Here is a 20,581-nt window from a genome sequence, read left to right as displayed (position 1 = left end):
CGCAATAGCACAGAGAGCAGTAGAAATAAACAGCCAGTGCCAATTCTGCAATAAATCAATTTTATAAAAAGATGCTTTCACCAGGGCTCGAACCTGGGGCCTTCGGATTATTAGACCGATGCTCTAACCAACTGAGCTATGAAAGCACATTCTTTAATTTAGCGATGCTGTATTGCTCTTAGTGCGAGCTGGTGCTATCTGTAGAGTTTGCTGTTCTTCCGTTCTGTGCAGATTAAAAGAGAAATAAAATTATTTTTATTATGACTGGCACAAAGAAAGAAAGAAGATTGATCACAGCAGCACTGCCGTATGTCAACAATCTGCCGCACTTGGGGAATGTCGTGGGCGCTCTGCTGAGTGCTGATGTGTTTGCCAGATACTCCAGAATGAGAGGCATTGAAACAGTCTATGTGTGCGGGACTGACGAGTACGGGACTGCTTCCGAGGTATCAGCAGATAAGGCTGGAAAAACGCCAGCCGAGCTCTGCAAAGAAAACAGCCAAAAGCACAAGGAGGTGTACAACTGGTTCCAGATAGAGTGCGACAGCTTTGGAAGAACGTCCTGCGAAAGACACAAAGAGATCACACAGCAGCTCTTTTTGGAGATGTGGAATAACGGAAACTTTAGCGAAAAAACAGAGCTAAGGTTCTTCTGCGAAAAGTGCAATATGTTCCTAGCCGACAGGTATGTGAATGGAACATGCGCGCTCTGCCACTCAAACCAGGCAAGAGGAGACCAGTGCGACAGCTGCGGGTCAATACTCGCCTCTGATGAGATAATAAACCCCTTTTGCTCGACGTGTTCTGAGCCTCCCGTGAAGAAAGAGACAAAGCATCTGTTCTACAACTTGGACACGTTCCAGGACAAAATACACGAACTGATGGACAAGAATGCCGGTGCATGGACACCTGCAGCCAAGCAGATAGCTCTCGAGTGGAAGTCAAAGGAGCTGCAGCCGAGGTGCATCACAAGAGATCTGAAACACAAATGGGGTGTTCCTGTGCCCCTGGAAGAGTACGAGGGGAAAGTGCTTTATGTGTGGTTTGATGCGCCCATAGGATACATTACCTTCACCGATGAGATAGGAAAAATAGACTGGTGGAAAGACAGCTCTGTGGATCTGTACCAGTTCATGGGCAAAGACAATGTCTTCTTCCACAGCGTGTTCTTCCCCGGGCTTTTGCTGGGATGCAACTCGATCATGAAGTATCCTAAGCTCATTTCTTCCACGCACTACCTTATGTACGAAGGAGGAAAGTTCAGCAAGTCTCAGAACGTGGGAATATTTGGACACAACCTGCTAAATGACGCAATAGGCCCTGCAGGCATTTGGAGGTTCCATCTGATGAGAAACAGGCCGGAGACAGGAGACACAAACTTCTCCTGGGTGGAGTTCCATGAGTCCCTCAACTCCATCCTCATTAACACAATAGGGAACTTCTGCAACAGAGTGCTTTCGTACATCGATAAAAAATTGAGCAGAAAATTACTGAAGACCACGCTCCCGCAGGAGATAAAGGAAACACTCAACGAAGCACTGCAGAAGTATATCGTGTGCATGGAGGCAACAGAGATACGGCAGGCCATACAGTGCATCATCGCAGTTGCAAATATCGGAAACGGATACATCCAGAAAGGATTTGCAGATAAACTCGCGCCCAGTGAGCTGGGAAGTGTCATGTCTCAGTCTGTGAACATCCTCCATCTGATGGGCCAGATGCTGTACCCCATCACACCCGAGGAGGCAACGAAACTAAAAAACATGCTGGGAGTAGAGGGAGAGATGAAGCTGCAAGAGAGCTTCGCCGAAGAGATAGAGGAGGGACGCGTGATAGGACAGCCAGCCCTTCTCTTCAAGCCCCTTACAAATGATCAAATCTCGCAGGTAGAGAAGTTCTGCATTCACAAGTGTCCATTTGTTAAAAAATAGTCTGTGTGCTGGACTGTGGTGCTGTGCAGTGGATAGACGAGTGTTTGATCAGCTAGTGGAGTGACGGATAAATTCTCTTTAGAAGCTATCTGGGATCGCGAGTAATAAATAGATTTACGCTTGATTGGTTTGTAACTGCTTTTATTTATCTTTCATTCTTTTTTACTCGTGTGATTTCGTTAGATAACGACTGAGCAAACAGTTTATAAGTCTGTGACCTGTACAAGCAATCCTTTATCATTGACTTCGTAGTAGGTCCTTGGCTCGTACACCTTTGCTGTCATATCTTCACTGATTAACTCTTGCTTTATAAACTCTTTAGTTTTCTCCTGGTCTTCTTTAAGCTTGCTTTGCTGCATGCTAGAGTATGCGCCTTGCGGACTGTCTTTGGGCTCGGAGAATTGAGAATTTTGTTGCATTTTTTCATCTTTTTTTTCTGTAGGCGGATGGATAAGCCCACTATCAATGGCTATTTTCTCCAGTGAAGAAGCAGAGTCTACAAGTGGACCAGTAGATGCTAGTGCAGATTTATCACTGCTGATTTTGTTAGCAGACTCATCTTTCATGTCTGCTGCACTAGATGTCTTTTCGGGATTTTTACTAGTAGTTTCTGTGGCATTTTCTTGCACAGTAAAATTGGCAACCTCTACCTCTACACCAGCTTTGGTAACTTCCTCATTGCCTGCAACTTCTGCACCAGTCGCATAGTTCAAAGATTCTTCAATGCCATCTGTTGGTGCATCAGTAGTAGGCACAGGGCTGCTCTTATTCAAAGTATCTTCTCCAGGCTTTGCGCTATCAGACTGATGTTTCTCCAGGAGCATAGAAGCAGGTATTTTCTTTTCAATATGCAAGAAAGCTGCCTCTGTATCCTTTCCTCTTATGTGGGATGTTTCTTTTTCAGCTGCACTGACTAATTTACCTGATTGCATGTTTATATCTGGTGCATTAAGCATGTTTTTTGACTCATTAACTTCCTCATTGATTTGCATAGCTCGAATATATGAATTTGATTTGCCAGTGGACCAATTTTCAAAGTTAGTTTGGGGAAGTTCATAGTTTGGCTTTATGGGAGGGCTTGATGATGGGCTTTGTATCGGAGAATTGCTGCTTTCTGAAGACCTGTTCCCTTTAGTGCGCTTAAAATACTCATATGAAGTAATGTCTTCTTTGGGTTTTGACATTTCTTCGAAGTTTTCTAGGGTTTTAGTAAAATACTCACTATGCGAGCGAGGTTCTTGCTCTGCATTATCAGTATTTGACTCATCCGTATTTTTATCTACCTCCAGCTTATTATATGCGATAGGCTCTTCTTTGTCTTCTTTTCTCTGGCTTTCAAGAGATGGAGAAAGAATTGTATCTGTATCTTTTACATCTTCTATAGGGCTGTCAATAAGACTATCTTTTTTAGAGTCCACATCCTGAGATCTCTTATTGTTTATGTCAGTAGGAGGCACAGGTGGTGCTGGTGGAGATGATAATGGGCGTGCTAATGGAGATATTTGTGGAATTGCTGCATCTACAGGTTTAGTTCTTATGGGATCAGTAGTATTCGCATTGTATAGATTAGTAGTTGGCACACTTATTGGCTTCATAGGTATGGTGAGCTTTGGCGGCACAATGGGCTTCATAGGCTTATCCTTCATATCTACGTTAATATTAAGGGGTGTAGATTTTTCTGGCTTAGCAGATACACTAGTGTCGGTCTCTGCAGCTGTGTTTTTTTCTTTTTTACTTTCCTCTGGAAATTCAGTGGTGCTGTGTAGGCCTTGTGTTTTAACTTCCACTTTTTCTTTTGAATTATCTTCAATAGTGTGCAGGACAGGAGGATTGGCTTTTGCTAGCTGGCTGGTTTTATCTGGCTTTGGAAGGCTGTAGTCTTTCTCTTTTTTTACGGTTTTCTTCCCGTCTGGACTCTTTTTGATGGGTTTCTTTGCAGCTTCTGTCCTTTTGGCGGCATCTTCCATGCCCTGCAATGCCCCTGCTGTGGGAGATTTTCCTGTCTTTTTTTTCTCAGAGTTATTTTCACTGCCACTGCTCGGTGTAAAATATAGGATAATAATGGTTGTAACGGCCACACCTATTATTGTTATTATTGTAAATTTTGTTTTTCCAAGGCTCTGTATCATGTGTAAAATGCAAAATGCACTCCTATATATATTTTGCACCAGGATCAAATTGATATCTGGGGAATTACTACTTTTAAATTATTGGAGATAATAAAAGCTCCGATAGTTTTTTAAAATTAAAACTTTTACAGGGGTTAGATTACTTGAATAAAAATGCTCTATCATGTATGGCGCTAAGCGTTAATATTCTCATAGAGCAGAGAAGTATAAAGATGGATAGAGGCTCTAGGGGTGCTACCTGTGCTGTAATGTTTGTTTTACAAAGCTATACTGTTTATTGTTTTTTGCAAATAACCATTATCTAGCAGCCCTGCCAACTTTTGTTTGCAAAACTGTATTTTTTGTGCCACTTTTGTAATTGAGCAATTTGAACCTTCTTAATGCAGACATAGTGTGTGCAAGATCTTGTGATATATTAACAAGCAAAGTACATTAGGCTGAAATTACATTTGGTTATGAGTTCTAGAGCAGCACTAGTAAAGTATCTGGTGCTAGGGATTGTGGGAGTAGGCATTGTTTCTTTTATCTTCTACAGATATCCAGTGCGATGTGGAGGTGAGAAGAGGCCTACAATAAAAACATCTAAAAAGACCAGTGGAGCTATTGAAAAACAGCCATTAAAAGAGGAGGCAGATTGTATTAGGGATAATAAAGAGAATATATCTCCCTTTGTGGAGAGCAGACTGGCCGATGATTCAGAAAAAGAAAAAGAATTTAAGTCTAAAGAAAAAGAATTTAATGTAGAGTATGCTATAGTTTTAGATGTACTTGTACCGCAAGAACAAGCTACACCACTCAAAGCGACAGACTATATACTAAACCAGTTAAAATTTAATGAAGACCAAGCAAAGTTCAGCAAACATATTTTTGAGGATACGACTGAAGAGACAAATGAAACTTTGCATTGTTCTAAAATGGAAGAGAATAGCTCAAACATGAGATTTAGAGTTCCAGATATTGCAGAACCAGCTATTGTAGAGCTAGATAGAAAAGATCCCGCTATTTCACATAGCTTTGAGTCCAATGATGAGTCAGACACTATTTCACTCAGTTTTGAGTCCTGTTCTGATGAAAATTTAGAAGGTGCTGGTGCCATCTCAGATGAAGCTGATTCTGAAAGCGAGCCTGAATACATTCTAGTTGATTTTTCATCAGACTCAGAAGAAGAAGAAAGTAACACTGAAAATAAAAATGAAAATTCATATAGTTATGTGCAGGACAAGAAAGTCTCGAGCATTGAAGACAAATCTTCAGCTGTAGGAGCGCAAAGTGAAAATGAAGTGATAAAGAGCTAGTAATACTTACTCAAAATGAATCTGATTACCAATTTATGTGCTTATAGAATGCAATAGCCTTCATGAAAATATACGATGCATACAAATGAATGCCATCGGAAATGAGAGCAGCAATAAACATTTTTTGACTATATAGAGTTTATTTGAAGATTATTCAATGCTTGACCATCTATAGTCGAGGTCTGCTACAACCACAGCTTTCTAGTAATAGTTTGAAAGTGCTATCCAAAAAGGAAATAAAGATAAGTTTATCAATTTTCTTTTTATTGGTTGTTTCTTGAATCTGGATCCTGCCTCTATGGAGAAGATGTCAAAAAACAAGTAAATTAGCAGTGACATAAAGACAAATAATATGTGAATGATGATAGATTAAAAGAAAACTATTTAAAGAGATCGCGCTTTGGATAACATAAAATGCTCTACAAGAATACTTCTCTTAATACACTCAAAATGCTAATGGGTGCGGCTCTGCTTATCCTGTTTGTGCCTAGAGTTAGAAATAGCACTTTTCATGAACAAAGCTCAGTACAAAAGAACAAAAATAAAGATGATAAGCCAGAACTATATGCACAGATTAGAAAAACCCGTCCACTAAGAGGAAATACACCCATTGATGATTTTTTAACACAAGAGGAAAGAAAAAAACAAATAGAGGATGCTACTGCTATGATTCAAAAAATAAGTAAAATGGATAAACCTGCCTATTTTAAGTTTTCAAAAATACATCCTTCAAGTGAAAAAGCGACAGCATATAATAATGATTCAAGCAATAAGCAGATAAGTGTAACAGATCCTATGTCTGTACATATTGATAAATCTGCCAATCCAGAACATGCTTTAAGCTCTGACTCTGCGAATAAAGAAGGGGATCCTGGTTATGAATATGAAGAGACTGATGATGATACACACTCTTCCACTAGAAAAAGCTCTGGTACTGTTGAAAAAAGAGTAAAACATCTCGACGAATTCTTTAAAGAAGGAATGAAAGACCCTATGACTTTAGAAAAAGAGAAGAAAGAAGCCCCGAATACTAAAGCCAAAAAAAACCATTCTTTAGCTAGTAATGAAAATAGCGATGAAATGACAGATCAGAGTCCTCTACCTAGTGATGAAAAGAGTAAGAAAGGATCTAGCAATTACTTTAGTAAAATTTCTAAGAAATTCTTCAAAAAGACTTCGCCTAACAAGAAAGCAACTTGAGAATGAAAATGCTTAAGAAAGCTAGAAACAAATAATAAGAATAATAAAATAAAATTTTATTGAAACCAACATATATTCTACACTTCGCTACACTTTTGTTTTTGGATTTGTTTTTTTTCTAAATGGCTCCAGAACTCTTTAATTACTGCTGCTTCATCTTCCGTCAGGCTCTCTCTATTGTACAGATACTCAACGTAGCTTATGGGAACAGAAACGTCAATGGATGCGCCGTGCATCTCCACCGTTATGTCTAAATACGTGTGGCTTTTCGAGTACTCTAGAGTTATCTGTCTGTGCACATTCGTGTTTGTTTTTTTACTTTTATAAATGCCCGGAGAACAGACTGTTGTAGGCAGATCGTCCCATGCCTGGTAGTTGGTCTCTGGCCAGTAGTGCTCAGAGAGAGTAAAGTGGTTTATGTTTGGCCTCTTATTTTTCGAAAAGATGTCCTTTGGTATGCAAGTGCTTCCCACCACGTCTTGATACACTTTTGACTCAGAAATCTCGATGTTCGAAAAATACTCAAAATCTTTCTTTATAATTCCTATGCTGGAGGCCCTGTAAAACCCTAGCTTGCTTTCCAGGATGTTCAGCAGCTCTTGTCTGTGCGATCTTTTCAGAATAAAGTCTCTTGATATGCTCAGAGCCAGCGTCTGCATCATGCTGTCGTAGGACAGCAGAGAAAGCAAAAAGTCTAAAATATCTCCTTGCAGCTGCAGCTTTGCCTTTTCATTTCCTGCGCCTGTCTCCTCCACATTTTCAACAAGCTCTGACGATCTCTGAGAAATAACGGCAAACAAAACCTCTGAAGCGGCTTCTGTTCCGAAGCATTCCAGCTTTTCTGTGATTGTGTCTTTTATGTACTCCATCACCGGTGCAAGAAGAACAAGAGTAAAGTCAATTTTTGTCAGGCTGATGTGCAGAGAGATTGTTCTGTTGAGCATTTCCTTAAGTCCCTCCAATGTGTTTGCTGTGTTGGTCAAATTGGCTAGAATGTTCTCCTTCAGATACGCCATCCCTTCTATGTCTTTGATCAAATACTTAAGCGTCTTCGAGTGCTGTCTCTTGTTGATGTACTCCAGCAAGCTGTTTATGTTTGATTCGAGCATTGTTCTTGCAATGACACAAATACTTTCAGAAAAGTCTGTTTTTATCAGCCGGCACAGCTTCAGTAAAAAACTGTTTTGGTTCTCCAGGGCTGTGAATATTTCGTTTGGATGCACTCTTGAAAACTCCTTGAATATTTCAAGTATTTCATCGTCTGTGACAAGGTTCGCCTTGTATAGCTCTTCGTATATTGTTATTTTCAGTCCGTCTTGGTCCTGTCCATTCATTATTTTGTACATGCTTTTGCGTATTGAAGCATACACAATGTTTCGTGTTTTGAGAATGGCTCTGTAGTAGTTGAGGCTTCCTGTGAGCACGCCCTGTCTGTACAGCTGTATGATGCTCTGCAGAGGAATGGGCTTCTTTGGGCTCAGATGCGTCAACTTACAAAGGGTGCTGAAATACTCCGTCTTTTTCAAAGGCTCAGAGGAGGAGTTGCAGCTCATTTGTATTTTGTAAATTTTTTCGAAGTCAAAACAATCTATACTTTTCGATGGAAAAGAAAGCAGACATTGCCAGTTGCCCGTGCACGAGGGTGCTTTCCTGTGCCATTTCATCAGCACTCTTCTGCGATGAATTTAAAAACTAAACATTTTTAGATAGATAAATGTTTAAAAGCGACAGTGGAGAGCCTGTCTACAGGATAGTCAAAAAAGTGGGGGAGGGAACATTTGGAAAGGTGTACAAGGGAAAAGAAACAGCAACGAACAAGAAAGTAGCACTAAAAAAGATAAAGCTAAAGAACGAGCAGGATGGAGTCCCTGTCACTCTTATTAGAGAAATCTCGATCCTCAAGGCGCTATCTCACAAAAACATAATCAACCTACTGGACAGCTTTATTCAAGACAGAGACAAAGTCCACAACTTCAAAAAAACATCGTACAGCATATTCCTTGTTTTTCCTTTTATAAAGACCGATCTTCTGGCGCTAATTAAAAGAAAACAAATAGAAGTAAAAGATGCCATTAGCTACACCGAGCAAATACTCCAGGGTCTGGCATACATTCACAGTAAGCACATACTTCACAGGGACATAAAACCATCGAACATTCTTGTGAGGTCTGATAAGACTGTGAAAATAGCGGATTTTGGTCTTTCCAGAACAACAATTGACGAGAACATGACGCGGGGCACAGTAACCAGATGGTACAGAGCGCCGGAGCTCCTACTGGGCTGTTCCAGGTACGATAACTCCATTGACGTGTGGGCGCTTGGGTGCGTCATTGGGGAGATGCTCTTGAGCAAGCCGTTGTTTGTCGCAGAGTCTGAGATGGATCAGCTATCTGCTATATCCTTCATGTGCGGAGAAATAAAAACAGAAGTGTTTAAAAAGAACATGGTAATGGAGAGTTTGAACAAAGTAATATTTGGAAAGAGCAAAAAAGCAAAAATAAGAGAAACATTCATAAAGCACAGTGAGCTGCTTGCTTTCCTTATAGAGAGCATGCTAAAGATAGCCCCAGATAAAAGAATAACAGCAGAAGATGCCCTAAAGTTCATTCAAAGCGCTATAAGCATCTAGCAGGCTTATACAGAATATGTATTAGCTGGCTTGCTGTGCAGCAATAGATAAAATCCATTTTTAAGTTGTTTATTAGACGGTATTTTCAGTTATTTTTGCTAGTTATTTATCATATACTTACCTATTATCTACTTAGCGTATGCAATGATCCATCCATACTATCCTTAGACTGTCTGAAGTATCTTTAGCATCACAGGGTAGTATGCAGTGCCTACACATGGCTCTGTGCTCACTATAGTATCTCTAGCTATTTGCGGGATGTTAAGTGTGTTTATGTACTTCATCAGTATTCTATCATTTTCTCTGCTGATTAGAGACAGTATAATGCTGCTGGATAGGTACTTTTCTGCTGCGCTTTCTGCTCTGATCTTATCAGTAACGGACAGAGCTATTCCTGATGTGATTATGTATAGTCTCATGTGTACAGTTGGCTGCTTCACCAGCGAGTTAAGCAGCTGCAGGTGGTATATACTAAGTCTGTGGCCATTTGACACCTGCGGCCATCCGTTGATTGTTTTTATGCTTTTACTCCCTGCTTCTTCAAATAGTGCTGGTAGGTATTCGGACAGTACTATACTCAGCTCAACACTCTCGTGTGCTAGGAGTATCTCTATGACAGCCTGCAATGGAACTACTGCTTCTAGGTCTTTTTCTTCTATCTTAGATAAAAATGTGTGTATAATTGTTTCTACCGTCTGTGGCCTATCTACAGCGTAGGAGTACAGGATGTTTCTATCGTTTAGCGCGATGTAGTACAGGATGTATACCTCATCTACACTTTTTAGCGACTCTATTTGCAAGAGAATGTTTGTGTCGTTCAGCTGTCTGATGAAAATAGAGAGGGTCTGTGGGTCGTGCAGCTCTTCAAACACTTTTCGCACTTCCTTTGCTGTTATCGATATTTTTGGGAGAATTTTTGATACGATCCTCTCCTGTGACCTTTGGATCATTTCGTCTAAAATGGGAACTTTGATGAGGCCTAAGTGTATGCCATAGAAGTACTTCCTCAGCCAGTGCAAGTCATTGCACTTTCTTATCTCTGGATCGCTCACGTACTTTTCTATTTCGCTTGTCTCTTTATATGCTATGCCAAAGAGTGTGGATATTATCTGCAGACTGTTGGAGAGCTCAAGGATCACTGGCTTCTCTTCCACCTTGGACATTGTTGTGAGCATTGTCTTGGCTTTATTTATTCCTTCAGGTGTATTATCCTTTACGAGTGCGCTAATGTGTCCCATGCAGTCCGTGCTTACTATCCATTCGCTGATTAAGCTCAAAGGCACGCCCTTGTCGTATATTGCATCCAGTGCCTCAGCAGATCGCTGCTCTAGCAGCCAGTTTCTTAGCAGTGCATTTATGCTCTCTTGGACACTTGCAATGTCGCTGCATATTATCGTATAGTCCGTGGAATCACCGGACACAATTAGAAACACATCGCTACCGTAGGCTATATACTCTATCTTTTCAGTGCACACCCTCATTCCATAGCTAGGAGATGTGAACTCAAAGTAGCCTGTGTAGAACTGCAGTGCTCCTTCGTGCTCTACTGTGTTTCCTTCTTTATCACAGGAGAGCACAGCATTACTATAGATACTTAGCATTGCACGAAAATTTAAAATGAAAAAAGAACTTTCGCCTCTTGGGGAAATGTATGAAGGCATAGCCCAGGAAATAGCTGTGTACTGCCAGGCTGCTAGGCAGCAGCAGTCGGTGCGCCCGCTGCCAGAGCAAGAATATCTGGAGAAAGTAAAACAGATGGCTGTACACCACATAAAACACATGCTCTTTAAAATAAAAACAGGATGCACACAGGAGAAGAAAAAGAGGCAGAGCGAACATTTGATGCTGTATAGCACAGGATGCAAGATGTACGATATATTTAAGTGGCTCAGGCCAAGACACACCTACCTTCAGTTTCTGCGCGGGCTAAAAAAGAACAAAAGAGAGATATTCACAGCAGACTATGAAGAGATAGAGGTGAAGAGAAAAGTCTCAAAATATTTCAGAGAATTTACGCCCTATGTACCACCACATAAAATAGTAAATAAACATAGGTACACAGAGCTGGAGAGTAGGTCATACTGCATACCGTGCAGAAGAGTGATAGCTAACAAGATGGCAGCACGGCACAACAGCTCAAAGGCGCACGAGAAAGATAAGCCAGTGTATCTGCGAATAACAGAGGCACAGGCGCATCAAATAGACCAGGAGTTCATAAGCCACATAAAAAGAAATAAACTGCATCTGAATAACCTGATACAGAGACAGCTGAAAGTCAAGCCAAAGAACATCACACTGAGCGTATACCCGCACCAGAAGATCACATGGAAAGAGAAGACAGGCAGAGTAGATATAAAGTACGAGTGCAGAGTCTGCGACAGAACATATACGAATGAAACACTGTTCATGAGCCACTTCGCACAGCGAGAGCACAAGGGAAAGCTTAGATCGCTAGGAATAAAAAACAGCAGTGATTACATTGGCCTCACAACAAAAGAAGACGTACAGAAAAGAAAGAACCTGTACTTCGATAGAGCCGAGTAGACTTAAGCTCTGAGCCGTTAAAAAGCAAGCTCAGCTAGCTTACTGGCAGCAATTAAAATTAAATAGCAGCACACTTATAAATTTTTTAGTGTTCATCTACACTCCTGCTCCAATAAAAAATGCTTAGAAGTAAATGTGCTAAGAACATCCAAAGGAGTAGACAATTTCGTTTTATTTTCACTTATTCTGATATATTGCGTACTAGCTTCTCTAAAAGTGCATGTGGTTGTGTAGTGTAGCGGTTAGCACCTCAGACTCTGAATCTGATAACCCGAGTTCGAATCTCGGCACGACCATTTCTTGTATTCATTTTTGCCACTCGCACTTCCATCCCGTCTTCCCCTTTCGCAGAATGCGCTCTTCCTCTTTCTCGTATCCCTGCTGTGCTGCCGGCTCTGCCAGCTCTCTTGAGCCTTTGATGGCTCTTGCCATGTGCATGTTCTTTACTACTTCTTTGTCTTCTTTCGAAAGCGGGTGTATCTTCTCTATCTTCTCAAGGGCTCTGTACAGCATTCTTCCCTGCATGTTTACGTGCTCTGGTGCGCCTTCCATTTCCTCCTGTTTATCCTTCTCTATGAGCTCTACTATCTCCAAGTAGTCCGTGTTTATTACACACTCTACCATGTAGTATGGGAGATACACGCAGTTATTTTCCACCCTTCTGTCTCTGAGCAGCTCTTGGATGTACGGGCTGTTTAGCTCGCATTTCAGCTTTACTTTTATCAGCACCCCCTCGGTAATCGCATCCTTTATAGAGTAATACTCCATTAAAATTTTTCATGGCAATACTCTTTACCGATTTAATACCAAGCAATAAAGACTTAATAGAGAAGAACACTCTGCACCACAGGAAAGAAATAAGCAAAGAGGTGGAGGAAGAGAGAGCGGCTGGCCCTGCAAAACAAGAGAGCGAGATATTGCAGCTCCCTCTGGAAAGCCAGCTGGAGCTCGAGCTGGCAAAAGTAAGATACACACAGGATGAGATAGAAAAGACGAAGCAGGAGAGAAACAGAAGGCTGCAGATGTCGTACCAAATGAGATCGAACGCATGGTCCAAGAAAATAAAGAGCAAGTCGTACAGAAAAGCCAGAAGAGAGGAAAAGCAGAGAAAAGCAGCAGAAAAAATACAAATAGAGCTGCTGGACGAAGAAAGAAGCGAAGGAGAAGTAGAGCAGAACACTCCCCAAAATATCCCAGAAATAGCCACAGCTGAAGAAACTGCATATAATTTCATCAAAAACACGATCAGCGCAGAGCCTATCAGCCTCGAGCAGGTCCACACTGCGTCAAAAGCGACAAAAAATAACTCAGATAAAAAGATAGATAGCATTTTAGAGATAGACGGAGACGTGTTTGAAGCAGAAAAGATGAAAATAGAAGAGAGCGAGAAGCCCTGGGAAAAAGAAGAGGTGCTGCTCGGATGGAGCACATGGGGAGGCGCATCGATAGAGCCTGTCAAGACATCATCGAACACAAAGAAAGTAAAAAGGTCTGGAATTGAAATAAGAAAGAGAAAAGACTTTGCTGTCTCGCACGTAATCTACAACGAAAAAACTCCGCTGACCAGGAACCAGAAGTATGCGATAAACAAAATACCCTATGGATACACAAGCATAGAAGAGTACAACGAGGTAATGAGCATCCCCATAGACAGCAACCACCAGCCCGTGACGATTCTCAACAGGCTTATAAAAGACGAAAAACAAAAGAGAAATCATTTATAAATGAAAAATGCAAGAGAGTTCAGAGCGATGCTTTCAACAGCAGCCCAGTACTTTACGCAGAACAAAGAAAAGTATCCAGGCGCACTGGATAGGATAGGGAGCAGGCTGGGCTCTAGGCTGAGCATACTGCAGTCTCTCCCGAGGAGCACAGTGAGCACAGACCAAAGCACTTGGGGGCGCGCTATATCGAATAAAATACTCCCTGCGCTGGGGATAGAGGGAGCAACGCATGGCTTCTCCAGTAGCTCAGGGAGGCTTATAATTAAAATACCGAAGATGTGGGAGAGTGAAGACCCTTCTTCTGCCCTACCTGTGGTGCCTGCTGCTGTGGAGAGGATATTCAGCGGCTGGTACACTCCTATTAAAACGGAGATCAACCTGGACAAAAGCATCTTATTAGCGGTTGTTCCATCTGACGAATAAATATTAAAAAGTATTAAATAGCCCCTGGGCCCCTTTTTAAAATATTTTATTGATTCATTCGATCTTAAAAGGAAAAATTTATTTATTCACTGATGGGACTGAGCAAAAAGGGCACTGAATTTGAAATAATAAAGAAAAAAGAGAAGGCTCGCAGCGAGCTGATAAGGATGCTGGAGGCGCAAAAGAGCGAGAGAAAAGCAAGGCACGAGATGGAAAAAGAAGCACAGGCTCAGAAAAGTGTATACAGTGCTTCAGGAGGCGGAAGAACACTCCTGGACTGCAAACACGAAGTAATAAAATACATGATAGAAGACGGCCTTGAGATTAAATTGGAAGGCTTGAATGTGGAAAGGAAGCACATTGGGACAATCATTTACTACTTATTGGTTAAAAAGCTGGATGAGGTCGTAAAAGTGGAGAGATTTAAGCTAGCCGATGCTATGGCAGATGAAATGCTCGAAGGATTGGACAGGTTCATAGAGTACATAAATGCCAATGTGCCAGAATGGGTGGATATGATAGAGAAGTCGCACTCCATATGCCCCGAGAACTACTTCAGCACAGCCCAGTACCTAATTGAGCTGAGAGAATTGCTGGCTTTGGAGCAGACAAGCTACATATTCTTGGACATGAAGCTGTACATAGATCTTCTGCAGAAAAAAAACAAAGAGATAAAGTACGAAACAACTGACGATTCTAACTTAGACATCCTCAACCACCATCTGTACTCTAGCTCCAAGACAAATAGCAGCTCCACCATACTGCACGAGCTCTTGGACATCGTAAAAAAGAACAGAGGAAACTTTTGCGTAATGAACGAAAACAAAGAAGTAGTGATGAACCCTGATATAGACCTAACAGAGAGCCAGGTGTGCAATTTCAAAGAGCTCCTGACTATTCTGTCTATGTACAAAAAGAAAGAGCCGCTCCTTCGGCAGCTGTGCATGTACAACGAGAATTTAGAGTTTTTATTCCCCTTCTCTTCTCTAAATGACGATCTGCTGTACAAGATAACGCTTGCAGTAGAAAGGCTGCACACTGATGCAACAGACAACAGCGTGTTTGTAGATGATACAGCGCGCCAGCTTATATACAGCCAGTACTCGTACAGCGAGCTGATGACTGATCTTATCAAAAAACAAGAAAAAGACCTGCGCGACAGGCTTTCTTATGATTACCTGACAGAGCAGAAGAATAATAGCTGGGCGGTAAAGCACTTCCTTAAATTTCTCAGGAAAATAGACATTTTTGGATACAGGTACATGACAAATGAAATGTTCACAAGCAAAAAAGTAAGAAAGGCTACGATGTTCTTATTGCTCCTTGTAAATATTATAGCCATATTTACTACATTTTGCTGTTTTTTCTCGTCGATAAAAACCTTATCGAATGCACAGTGGGGCATTTTAGTACGAGAAAGAGCAGCTTAGAAATGAACAATGGATTTATTAAACACTCTTTACAAATCTAATAATAGTTTATTACACATTTGCATCTGGTAAATCATTTAAAATAAAAATATTTTTATTTCCTGTACAGCTATGAAAATTGGATAAGTATTTTTGTATTTTGTTGCACCTGTACATTATAATAAATAGACAGTAAATGAATAAAGAGCACAAGTGAAGTAAATAAGCACGAGTAAAAGCTTTGCATACACAATGTAGAGACAAAACAAACACATAACAACAGTATATGCTATAGAAGGAAATAAGAGTATAACAGTATGCTACATGGTAAAAAATAGCATACAATAGGCCATAAGGCATGAATCTTATAAGACTTTATACAGAGACTAGAAGAAGCTATATAGCCTACAGAAAGGACTGCTAGTTGATCTGCAGAATACAACAAATGTTTACTAGTGACAGTGCTAAAAATAAAATCAATCCTGCCCTTTTTGTATAAATAATTAATTTTTAGTAAAATTTTATGATCTACAGAAGCGTTCGTAAGTTAACGTTGGTTGTGATGCTAATATTGCTATCTAGTGCAGCTGCCTGCATGCAAAGCGAAGAAATTGCTAGCTACCGCGCGCGCATGCAGAGTGGTGGAGATGTAATCAAAGAGCTGTTGAAAAAGTCTGTGGTGGCTAGGTACAGAGCCAAGTATATATTGAAAACCCTCGAAGAATTTTATTGCGATGCATCCTTTGAGATATTTCCAGATGCCATACAGATATCCGTTAACATTCTGAGAAGCTTCCAAAATACAGGATACAGCGACATTGTAGAGGGAGACATAATACTCACTAAAATGTACGATTGGGATGTCTACATCAAAAAGATAAAAAATCCCGAAGAGCACGATTTCAGTCCATTAGACGACCTGCTGTACGATTCAGAACAGCAAATTAAAAAAATAGAAAGTTGTCTTTTTGCGATAAGCAACGCAACTGGGTATATCAGAGACTATCTCTCAAGAATACTTGAGACTAAGCTTGTTGGGTTGGCATCGCCTGATCTTCTGTCTCTGTCAAAGATGGGATACAGCCTGCCCGAAACTTTGAATTGTCTTCTGCTGACAAAAGAGTCGTACATATTCTCTCCAAAAGAAAAAGAAGATCTGGTGCATGAAGCAAAACAGTACTTAGGATACACAACAGAAGAAGATTTGCTAGAGATATTTGACGGTCTAGCAAAGAAAGATTTCAAGAAGAACGGCACTTATAAGCTGCTCTCAGAGGATCAGAAGATGGTGAACATTCTTAACGATGAGCTGGCAGAGTATCTTATCAGAAAAACAGATAGCGCCATATCAAAAGAGGTGCTTAGTAAGCACATAGATTGCATAAAACAGATAGATAGATCAGAAGAAGATCTTAAAGACCTGATCATTTTTGAAGAAGACGCCCCGAGAAACCTACTCATATTCGTGTTCCTGCACACACTTCTTGCAGACAGCAGTGCTAAAACACAGAGCATAGCAGACAAGTTCAAAAGGTACATTAACAGCGAAGAAAATACACACAAAGAGCTGAAGCCCATACTTGCTGAGATACTAGACGCGTGCAAAGACAACAGTATGGACGGACTGATAAGTGTAGTAGAAAGGTACGCACCCGAGCTAGCTGAGCCGTATAGAAGGCTGTACATCACGGAAAAAGAGGAGACAGAAAAAGAAAAATTAGAAAGAATATTCAAAGAAGTTGAGAAAGAAGTGAGCCAGCGCAGAAGAAGAGGAAACTGCACTCAGTTGATAAGAAGATTTACCAAAGCCCTGGAACTTAAAGAGTGCGACAGCAGAGACACAAAGGGAAGCGACAGCGGAAACGAAAGCTTGCAGCTTAAAGAAAGCCTGTCAGATCTAGACGGATATTGAAGAGATCACCAACTCTAAAAATAAAAGTATTTCCAAAAAGAGTATGTTCTACAGTTTCTACTAATCAATCCATCATACCAAACCATTATACTATAATGCTTCGTCAATCCATCATACTACTATTATTCTGTTATAGATACCCCTTTATACTGCATCATGTATTTGTAATCACATGATTTATCACACAGATCAATAGAATTATCTGATACGGTTTGAAGAATCCGTGCTAACCTGCTCTATAATACTGCTATAGTCTATCTCCTACTCATTCAACACATTTACTAACTATTGATTTATTTACACCTACATTCTTGTGTGCTAAAGACAAAATAACTCAGTTACTCTTTTCTATTTTCTTTCTCCTTCTTTGTCCGTGCCTTGACGGGCTGAAAGTGCGAGTTTATCTTCCAGAACCCTCCCTTCCCAGGCTCCGTAGCAGGCCTCTTCACCTTCTCGAACATTTTATTAAGAGAAAGGTTGTGGCGTATGGAGTTCTGCCACGCAGGGTCTGCTGTTTTGTAGTACGGGTAATTGCTCTTGATCCAGTTGTATATCCCATTCAGACTCAGCTGGCCCTCTGTTGTTTCATTGAGAGCCTTTTTGATGAGCACTGCGTACGAGTGTGGAGGCTTCTGGATTATTTTGCTCATGCTCTTCATCTCCTCTGTGCTCAGCTCTATCTCTGACAGATGTATCCCTGGCCAGTTCTTGGCATCGAACAGCTGCCTTGGACAGATGGCTTGTTCCAGTAGAATGGGAAATGTTTTCTTATCTTCTTCAGGGTCTTTGTCCTTCTCCTCTTCTTTTTTCTCTTTGCGGTCGAACAGGGCTGTGTCCAGCCCTCTGTCAGGAATGTCTTTGTCGTCTATTACCTGCTGCAGATACTTTTCATCTCTTACTTCTATGCTGGCTCTATGCATCATGAAGACGGGAAACTCTTCAAGCATCCTACTTCTAATTCTCTGAAATTATAAAGGAAATTAATTCATTTACCTATATAGGGACTGAATGTGTTTATTTTTCATTTATTCATATGACAAGATTTGCTTATTTAATAATTAATTAGCCAGTCTTGCGCTTTCTTTTCTTTTTATTTTTTTGTTTTTTCTTTTCTTTTCTTTAATTTTCTTCTTTTTTTCACCCCAGTAGAATGTCAGCGTATGAATATATGGCAGAGATCCAGAAGAACAAGCAGTCTGATGTAATGAGATACTTGCTCAGAATGAGATGCTGGGAGTACAGACAGAGAAACATGATCCACAGAGCAGAAAGACCCACCTGCCCAGACAAGGCAAGAAAGCTGGGATACATTAAGAAGAGAGGAATAGTCATATACAGAGTAAAGATCAGAAGAGGAGGAAGAAGAAAGCTTGCCAGAAAGGGTAAGGTAAACGGAAAGCCAGTGAACCACGGCATCCACCAGCAGAAACAGAAGAAGAGTCTGCACGCTCTTGCAGAGATCCGAGTGGGCCGCAAGCTCGGCAGCTTGAGAGTCCTCAACTCATACTGGGTTGGACAGGACGCCACCTACAAGCACTACGAGGTAATTCTGGTTGATCCCACAGTTGAGAACATAAGAACCGACAGAAGACTCGCATGGCTGTGCAGCCCCAAGCAGAAGCACAGAGAGTGCAGAGGGCTAACATCGGCAACCAAGAAGAGCAGAGGGCTTGGAAAAGGAAAGAGATTCAACAAGACCATCGGAGGATCAAGAAAGGCCTGCTGGAGAAGAAATAACACAGTTTCCCTTCTTAGATACAGATAAAACTAATAAATTATTTGCTTATCATGTTATCTTTTATGTTGGGTGTGTCTGTGGGCTAGTATCTGCTGTGCAGTGAAGAAGCAAAGATCGAGAGATGCACATAATTGGTGTGTAGGCTAGGCGATGGAAAGTGTTCAACTATCCTACTCTTGCACAGTTATTGGTCTCTTGCCATCGCACTAATCTTTTCATTTTTATATTCGTATTCTCTGTTTATTGCTGTTCTTATCGTTGCTGTTGTGATCATTTTTCTGTTGCAGTAAGTTTATTGCACATATTTACAATATACTGGAATAAGAGAATTGCTGAAATAGCGCTTTTAAGTTCTTACTAGTTTCTTTTAGGGTGGTTTATCCTCCTATTCTTAATCTGCTTAGTGCAGCATTCTTTACTTTTTAATCTCCTGCGCAGTGCTTCTTATTCTTATAATGTATTTTTAGAATATTTTTATGGACAAGTTCGCGTCTGAAGAGGAAAGAGAGTCCAGTGATGGCTTTGAAATAGTCCTGCACGATACGGAGGATGCGCTTGTGCAGAACGCAGAGCTATTGGAGACATACACAGTGGAGTGCGATAACTTGACAGATAAGCCGTGGAACAAGCCGGGAGAAGACATAACAGACTACTTTAACTACGGGTTCAATGAGCACACATGGAAGGAGTACCTAGCCAAGCAGAAAAGGCTCAGAGACGAGTACCACACCAAGCCCAGAAAAAAAGACAGAGAAAGAGACTGGAGGGACGATAGAAGAAGAAAGCTGTAAAGGAAAGAATAAGAGAGGACAATTTGCTAAAAATTTTATGGTTGCTGAAACAAAACAATTCTGCAGAGAGTGCAACAATATGCTCTACCCAAAGGAGGACAAACTTGAAAAAATGTTATATCTGGCCTGCAGGAACTGCGAGCACTTTGAGGAAGCCATCACTCCCACGGTCTACACAGCTGAGTACAAAAAGAGCACAGGAAAAGTGGCGATGGAGATGGCTGCCAAAGAGATCGCATCAGATCCCACGCTAAAAAGAATATCAAAAGAGTGCAGCAGATGCAACCACGGGGTCCACGCAGTGTTTCAGCCTAAGGATAACAGAGAAGACGAGCCTCTCTCTGTGAACTATGCGTGCTGCAGATGTTTTAAAATATCAAATAGCTTAGATGGTGTGTTTAGTTAGAAAAAGCAGAGAGTGATTGTAACAGCGAATGATGCTGCTGGTGAATTAAGAGTGTAATATTAAGAAGCTTCTACTGGGTGTTGATCGCATGTCAGCTGATAAGATTGGTCTAAGAATAAATATAGTTAATTAAAACAGTAAGAAAGATTATTATCAATATATCCATATGCTATTTGTGCAATCGGTTTGTTTTTCTATAGGTATCAGTTGCATATGAATCTCTAGTAAAGAATCACAATGATTATAAAGATTTAAATGATTACACATCAGCTTAATAGAATGCATCAATCGGAGTTTAGACAGTTAGTTCCTGCTATTTTAAAAGTGGTAAATGTAAGTGTATTCTGCATTGTAATTATACTTTTGAATTTATTAAACGGTTTCCTTTGTTTTACTTTCTTGTTTTTATTGATCTTTACTTCTGAAGAGTTTTATACTATTATTACTTTC

General features: G+C 40.6%; 17 protein-coding genes across 17 annotated transcripts; 12 read left to right on the top strand and 5 right to left on the bottom strand.

Moving 5' to 3' along the window:
• Nucleotides 1–260: 260 nt before the first annotated feature.
• NEMIN01_0655 (methionyl-tRNA synthetase) lies at nucleotides 261–1,931 on the top strand (the record flags this gene model as incomplete). Its single annotated transcript, XM_051476597.1, has 1 exon — nucleotides 261–1,931. The coding sequence occupies one exon, from the start codon at nucleotides 261–263 to the stop codon at nucleotides 1,929–1,931; it is 1,671 nt and encodes a 556-aa protein (XP_051332557.1).
• Nucleotides 1,932–2,134: 203 nt separating this feature from the next.
• Nucleotides 2,135–4,060, bottom strand: NEMIN01_0654 (uncharacterized protein; the record flags this gene model as incomplete). Its single annotated transcript, XM_051476596.1, has 1 exon — nucleotides 2,135–4,060. One exon carries the CDS (start codon nucleotides 4,058–4,060, stop codon nucleotides 2,135–2,137), a length of 1,926 nt encoding a protein of 641 aa, XP_051332556.1.
• A 455-nt stretch (nucleotides 4,061–4,515) lies between these two features.
• NEMIN01_0653 (uncharacterized protein) lies at nucleotides 4,516–5,355 on the top strand (the record flags this gene model as incomplete). Its single annotated transcript, XM_051476595.1, has 1 exon — nucleotides 4,516–5,355. One exon carries the CDS (start codon nucleotides 4,516–4,518, stop codon nucleotides 5,353–5,355), a length of 840 nt encoding a protein of 279 aa, XP_051332555.1.
• A 456-nt stretch (nucleotides 5,356–5,811) lies between these two features.
• NEMIN01_0652 (uncharacterized protein) lies at nucleotides 5,812–6,555 on the top strand (the record flags this gene model as incomplete). Its single annotated transcript, XM_051476594.1, has 1 exon — nucleotides 5,812–6,555. One exon carries the CDS (start codon nucleotides 5,812–5,814, stop codon nucleotides 6,553–6,555), a length of 744 nt encoding a protein of 247 aa, XP_051332554.1.
• A 77-nt stretch (nucleotides 6,556–6,632) lies between these two features.
• Nucleotides 6,633–8,108, bottom strand: NEMIN01_0651 (uncharacterized protein; the record flags this gene model as incomplete). Its single annotated transcript, XM_051476593.1, has 1 exon — nucleotides 6,633–8,108. The coding sequence occupies one exon, from the start codon at nucleotides 8,106–8,108 to the stop codon at nucleotides 6,633–6,635; it is 1,476 nt and encodes a 491-aa protein (XP_051332553.1).
• Nucleotides 8,109–8,269: 161 nt separating this feature from the next.
• On the top strand, nucleotides 8,270–9,184 carry NEMIN01_0650 (cyclin-dependent kinase 12/13; the record flags this gene model as incomplete). Its single annotated transcript, XM_051476592.1, has 1 exon — nucleotides 8,270–9,184. One exon carries the CDS (start codon nucleotides 8,270–8,272, stop codon nucleotides 9,182–9,184), a length of 915 nt encoding a protein of 304 aa, XP_051332552.1.
• A 164-nt stretch (nucleotides 9,185–9,348) lies between these two features.
• Nucleotides 9,349–10,785, bottom strand: NEMIN01_0649 (uncharacterized protein; the record flags this gene model as incomplete). The annotated part of the gene is made up of 1 exon (XM_051476591.1): nucleotides 9,349–10,785. One exon carries the CDS (start codon nucleotides 10,783–10,785, stop codon nucleotides 9,349–9,351), a length of 1,437 nt encoding a protein of 478 aa, XP_051332551.1.
• A 16-nt stretch (nucleotides 10,786–10,801) lies between these two features.
• NEMIN01_0648 (uncharacterized protein) lies at nucleotides 10,802–11,728 on the top strand (the record flags this gene model as incomplete). Its single annotated transcript, XM_051476590.1, has 1 exon — nucleotides 10,802–11,728. The coding sequence occupies one exon, from the start codon at nucleotides 10,802–10,804 to the stop codon at nucleotides 11,726–11,728; it is 927 nt and encodes a 308-aa protein (XP_051332550.1).
• Nucleotides 11,729–12,034: 306 nt separating this feature from the next.
• On the bottom strand, nucleotides 12,035–12,496 carry NEMIN01_0647 (uncharacterized protein; the record flags this gene model as incomplete). Its single annotated transcript, XM_051476589.1, has 1 exon — nucleotides 12,035–12,496. The coding sequence occupies one exon, from the start codon at nucleotides 12,494–12,496 to the stop codon at nucleotides 12,035–12,037; it is 462 nt and encodes a 153-aa protein (XP_051332549.1).
• An 11-nt stretch (nucleotides 12,497–12,507) lies between these two features.
• On the top strand, nucleotides 12,508–13,452 carry NEMIN01_0646 (uncharacterized protein; the record flags this gene model as incomplete). Its single annotated transcript, XM_051476588.1, has 1 exon — nucleotides 12,508–13,452. One exon carries the CDS (start codon nucleotides 12,508–12,510, stop codon nucleotides 13,450–13,452), a length of 945 nt encoding a protein of 314 aa, XP_051332548.1.
• NEMIN01_0645 (uncharacterized protein) lies at nucleotides 13,453–13,875 on the top strand (the record flags this gene model as incomplete). Its single annotated transcript, XM_051476587.1, has 1 exon — nucleotides 13,453–13,875. The coding sequence occupies one exon, from the start codon at nucleotides 13,453–13,455 to the stop codon at nucleotides 13,873–13,875; it is 423 nt and encodes a 140-aa protein (XP_051332547.1).
• Nucleotides 13,876–13,967: 92 nt separating this feature from the next.
• Nucleotides 13,968–15,305, top strand: NEMIN01_0644 (uncharacterized protein; the record flags this gene model as incomplete). Its single annotated transcript, XM_051476586.1, has 1 exon — nucleotides 13,968–15,305. The coding sequence occupies one exon, from the start codon at nucleotides 13,968–13,970 to the stop codon at nucleotides 15,303–15,305; it is 1,338 nt and encodes a 445-aa protein (XP_051332546.1).
• A 502-nt stretch (nucleotides 15,306–15,807) lies between these two features.
• NEMIN01_0643 (uncharacterized protein) lies at nucleotides 15,808–17,196 on the top strand (the record flags this gene model as incomplete). Its single annotated transcript, XM_051476585.1, has 1 exon — nucleotides 15,808–17,196. One exon carries the CDS (start codon nucleotides 15,808–15,810, stop codon nucleotides 17,194–17,196), a length of 1,389 nt encoding a protein of 462 aa, XP_051332545.1.
• Nucleotides 17,197–17,534: 338 nt separating this feature from the next.
• On the bottom strand, nucleotides 17,535–18,143 carry NEMIN01_0642 (uncharacterized protein; the record flags this gene model as incomplete). The annotated part of the gene is made up of 1 exon (XM_051476584.1): nucleotides 17,535–18,143. One exon carries the CDS (start codon nucleotides 18,141–18,143, stop codon nucleotides 17,535–17,537), a length of 609 nt encoding a protein of 202 aa, XP_051332544.1.
• Nucleotides 18,144–18,346: 203 nt separating this feature from the next.
• NEMIN01_0641 (large subunit ribosomal protein L15e) lies at nucleotides 18,347–18,961 on the top strand (the record flags this gene model as incomplete). The annotated part of the gene is made up of 1 exon (XM_051476583.1): nucleotides 18,347–18,961. One exon carries the CDS (start codon nucleotides 18,347–18,349, stop codon nucleotides 18,959–18,961), a length of 615 nt encoding a protein of 204 aa, XP_051332543.1.
• A 449-nt stretch (nucleotides 18,962–19,410) lies between these two features.
• NEMIN01_0640 (uncharacterized protein) lies at nucleotides 19,411–19,725 on the top strand (the record flags this gene model as incomplete). The annotated part of the gene is made up of 1 exon (XM_051476582.1): nucleotides 19,411–19,725. The coding sequence occupies one exon, from the start codon at nucleotides 19,411–19,413 to the stop codon at nucleotides 19,723–19,725; it is 315 nt and encodes a 104-aa protein (XP_051332542.1).
• A 37-nt stretch (nucleotides 19,726–19,762) lies between these two features.
• On the top strand, nucleotides 19,763–20,131 carry NEMIN01_0639 (DNA-directed RNA polymerase II subunit RPB9; the record flags this gene model as incomplete). The annotated part of the gene is made up of 1 exon (XM_051476581.1): nucleotides 19,763–20,131. The coding sequence occupies one exon, from the start codon at nucleotides 19,763–19,765 to the stop codon at nucleotides 20,129–20,131; it is 369 nt and encodes a 122-aa protein (XP_051332541.1).
• Nucleotides 20,132–20,581: the final 450 nt, after the last annotated feature.

Source organism: Nematocida minor (assembly GCF_024244105.1).
Source record: "Nematocida minor strain JUm1510 chromosome Unknown 7859, whole genome shotgun sequence".
Taxonomy (NCBI): Eukaryota; Fungi; Microsporidia; genus Nematocida; species Nematocida minor.
This window is presented reverse-complemented; position numbering and strand designations above follow the sequence as displayed.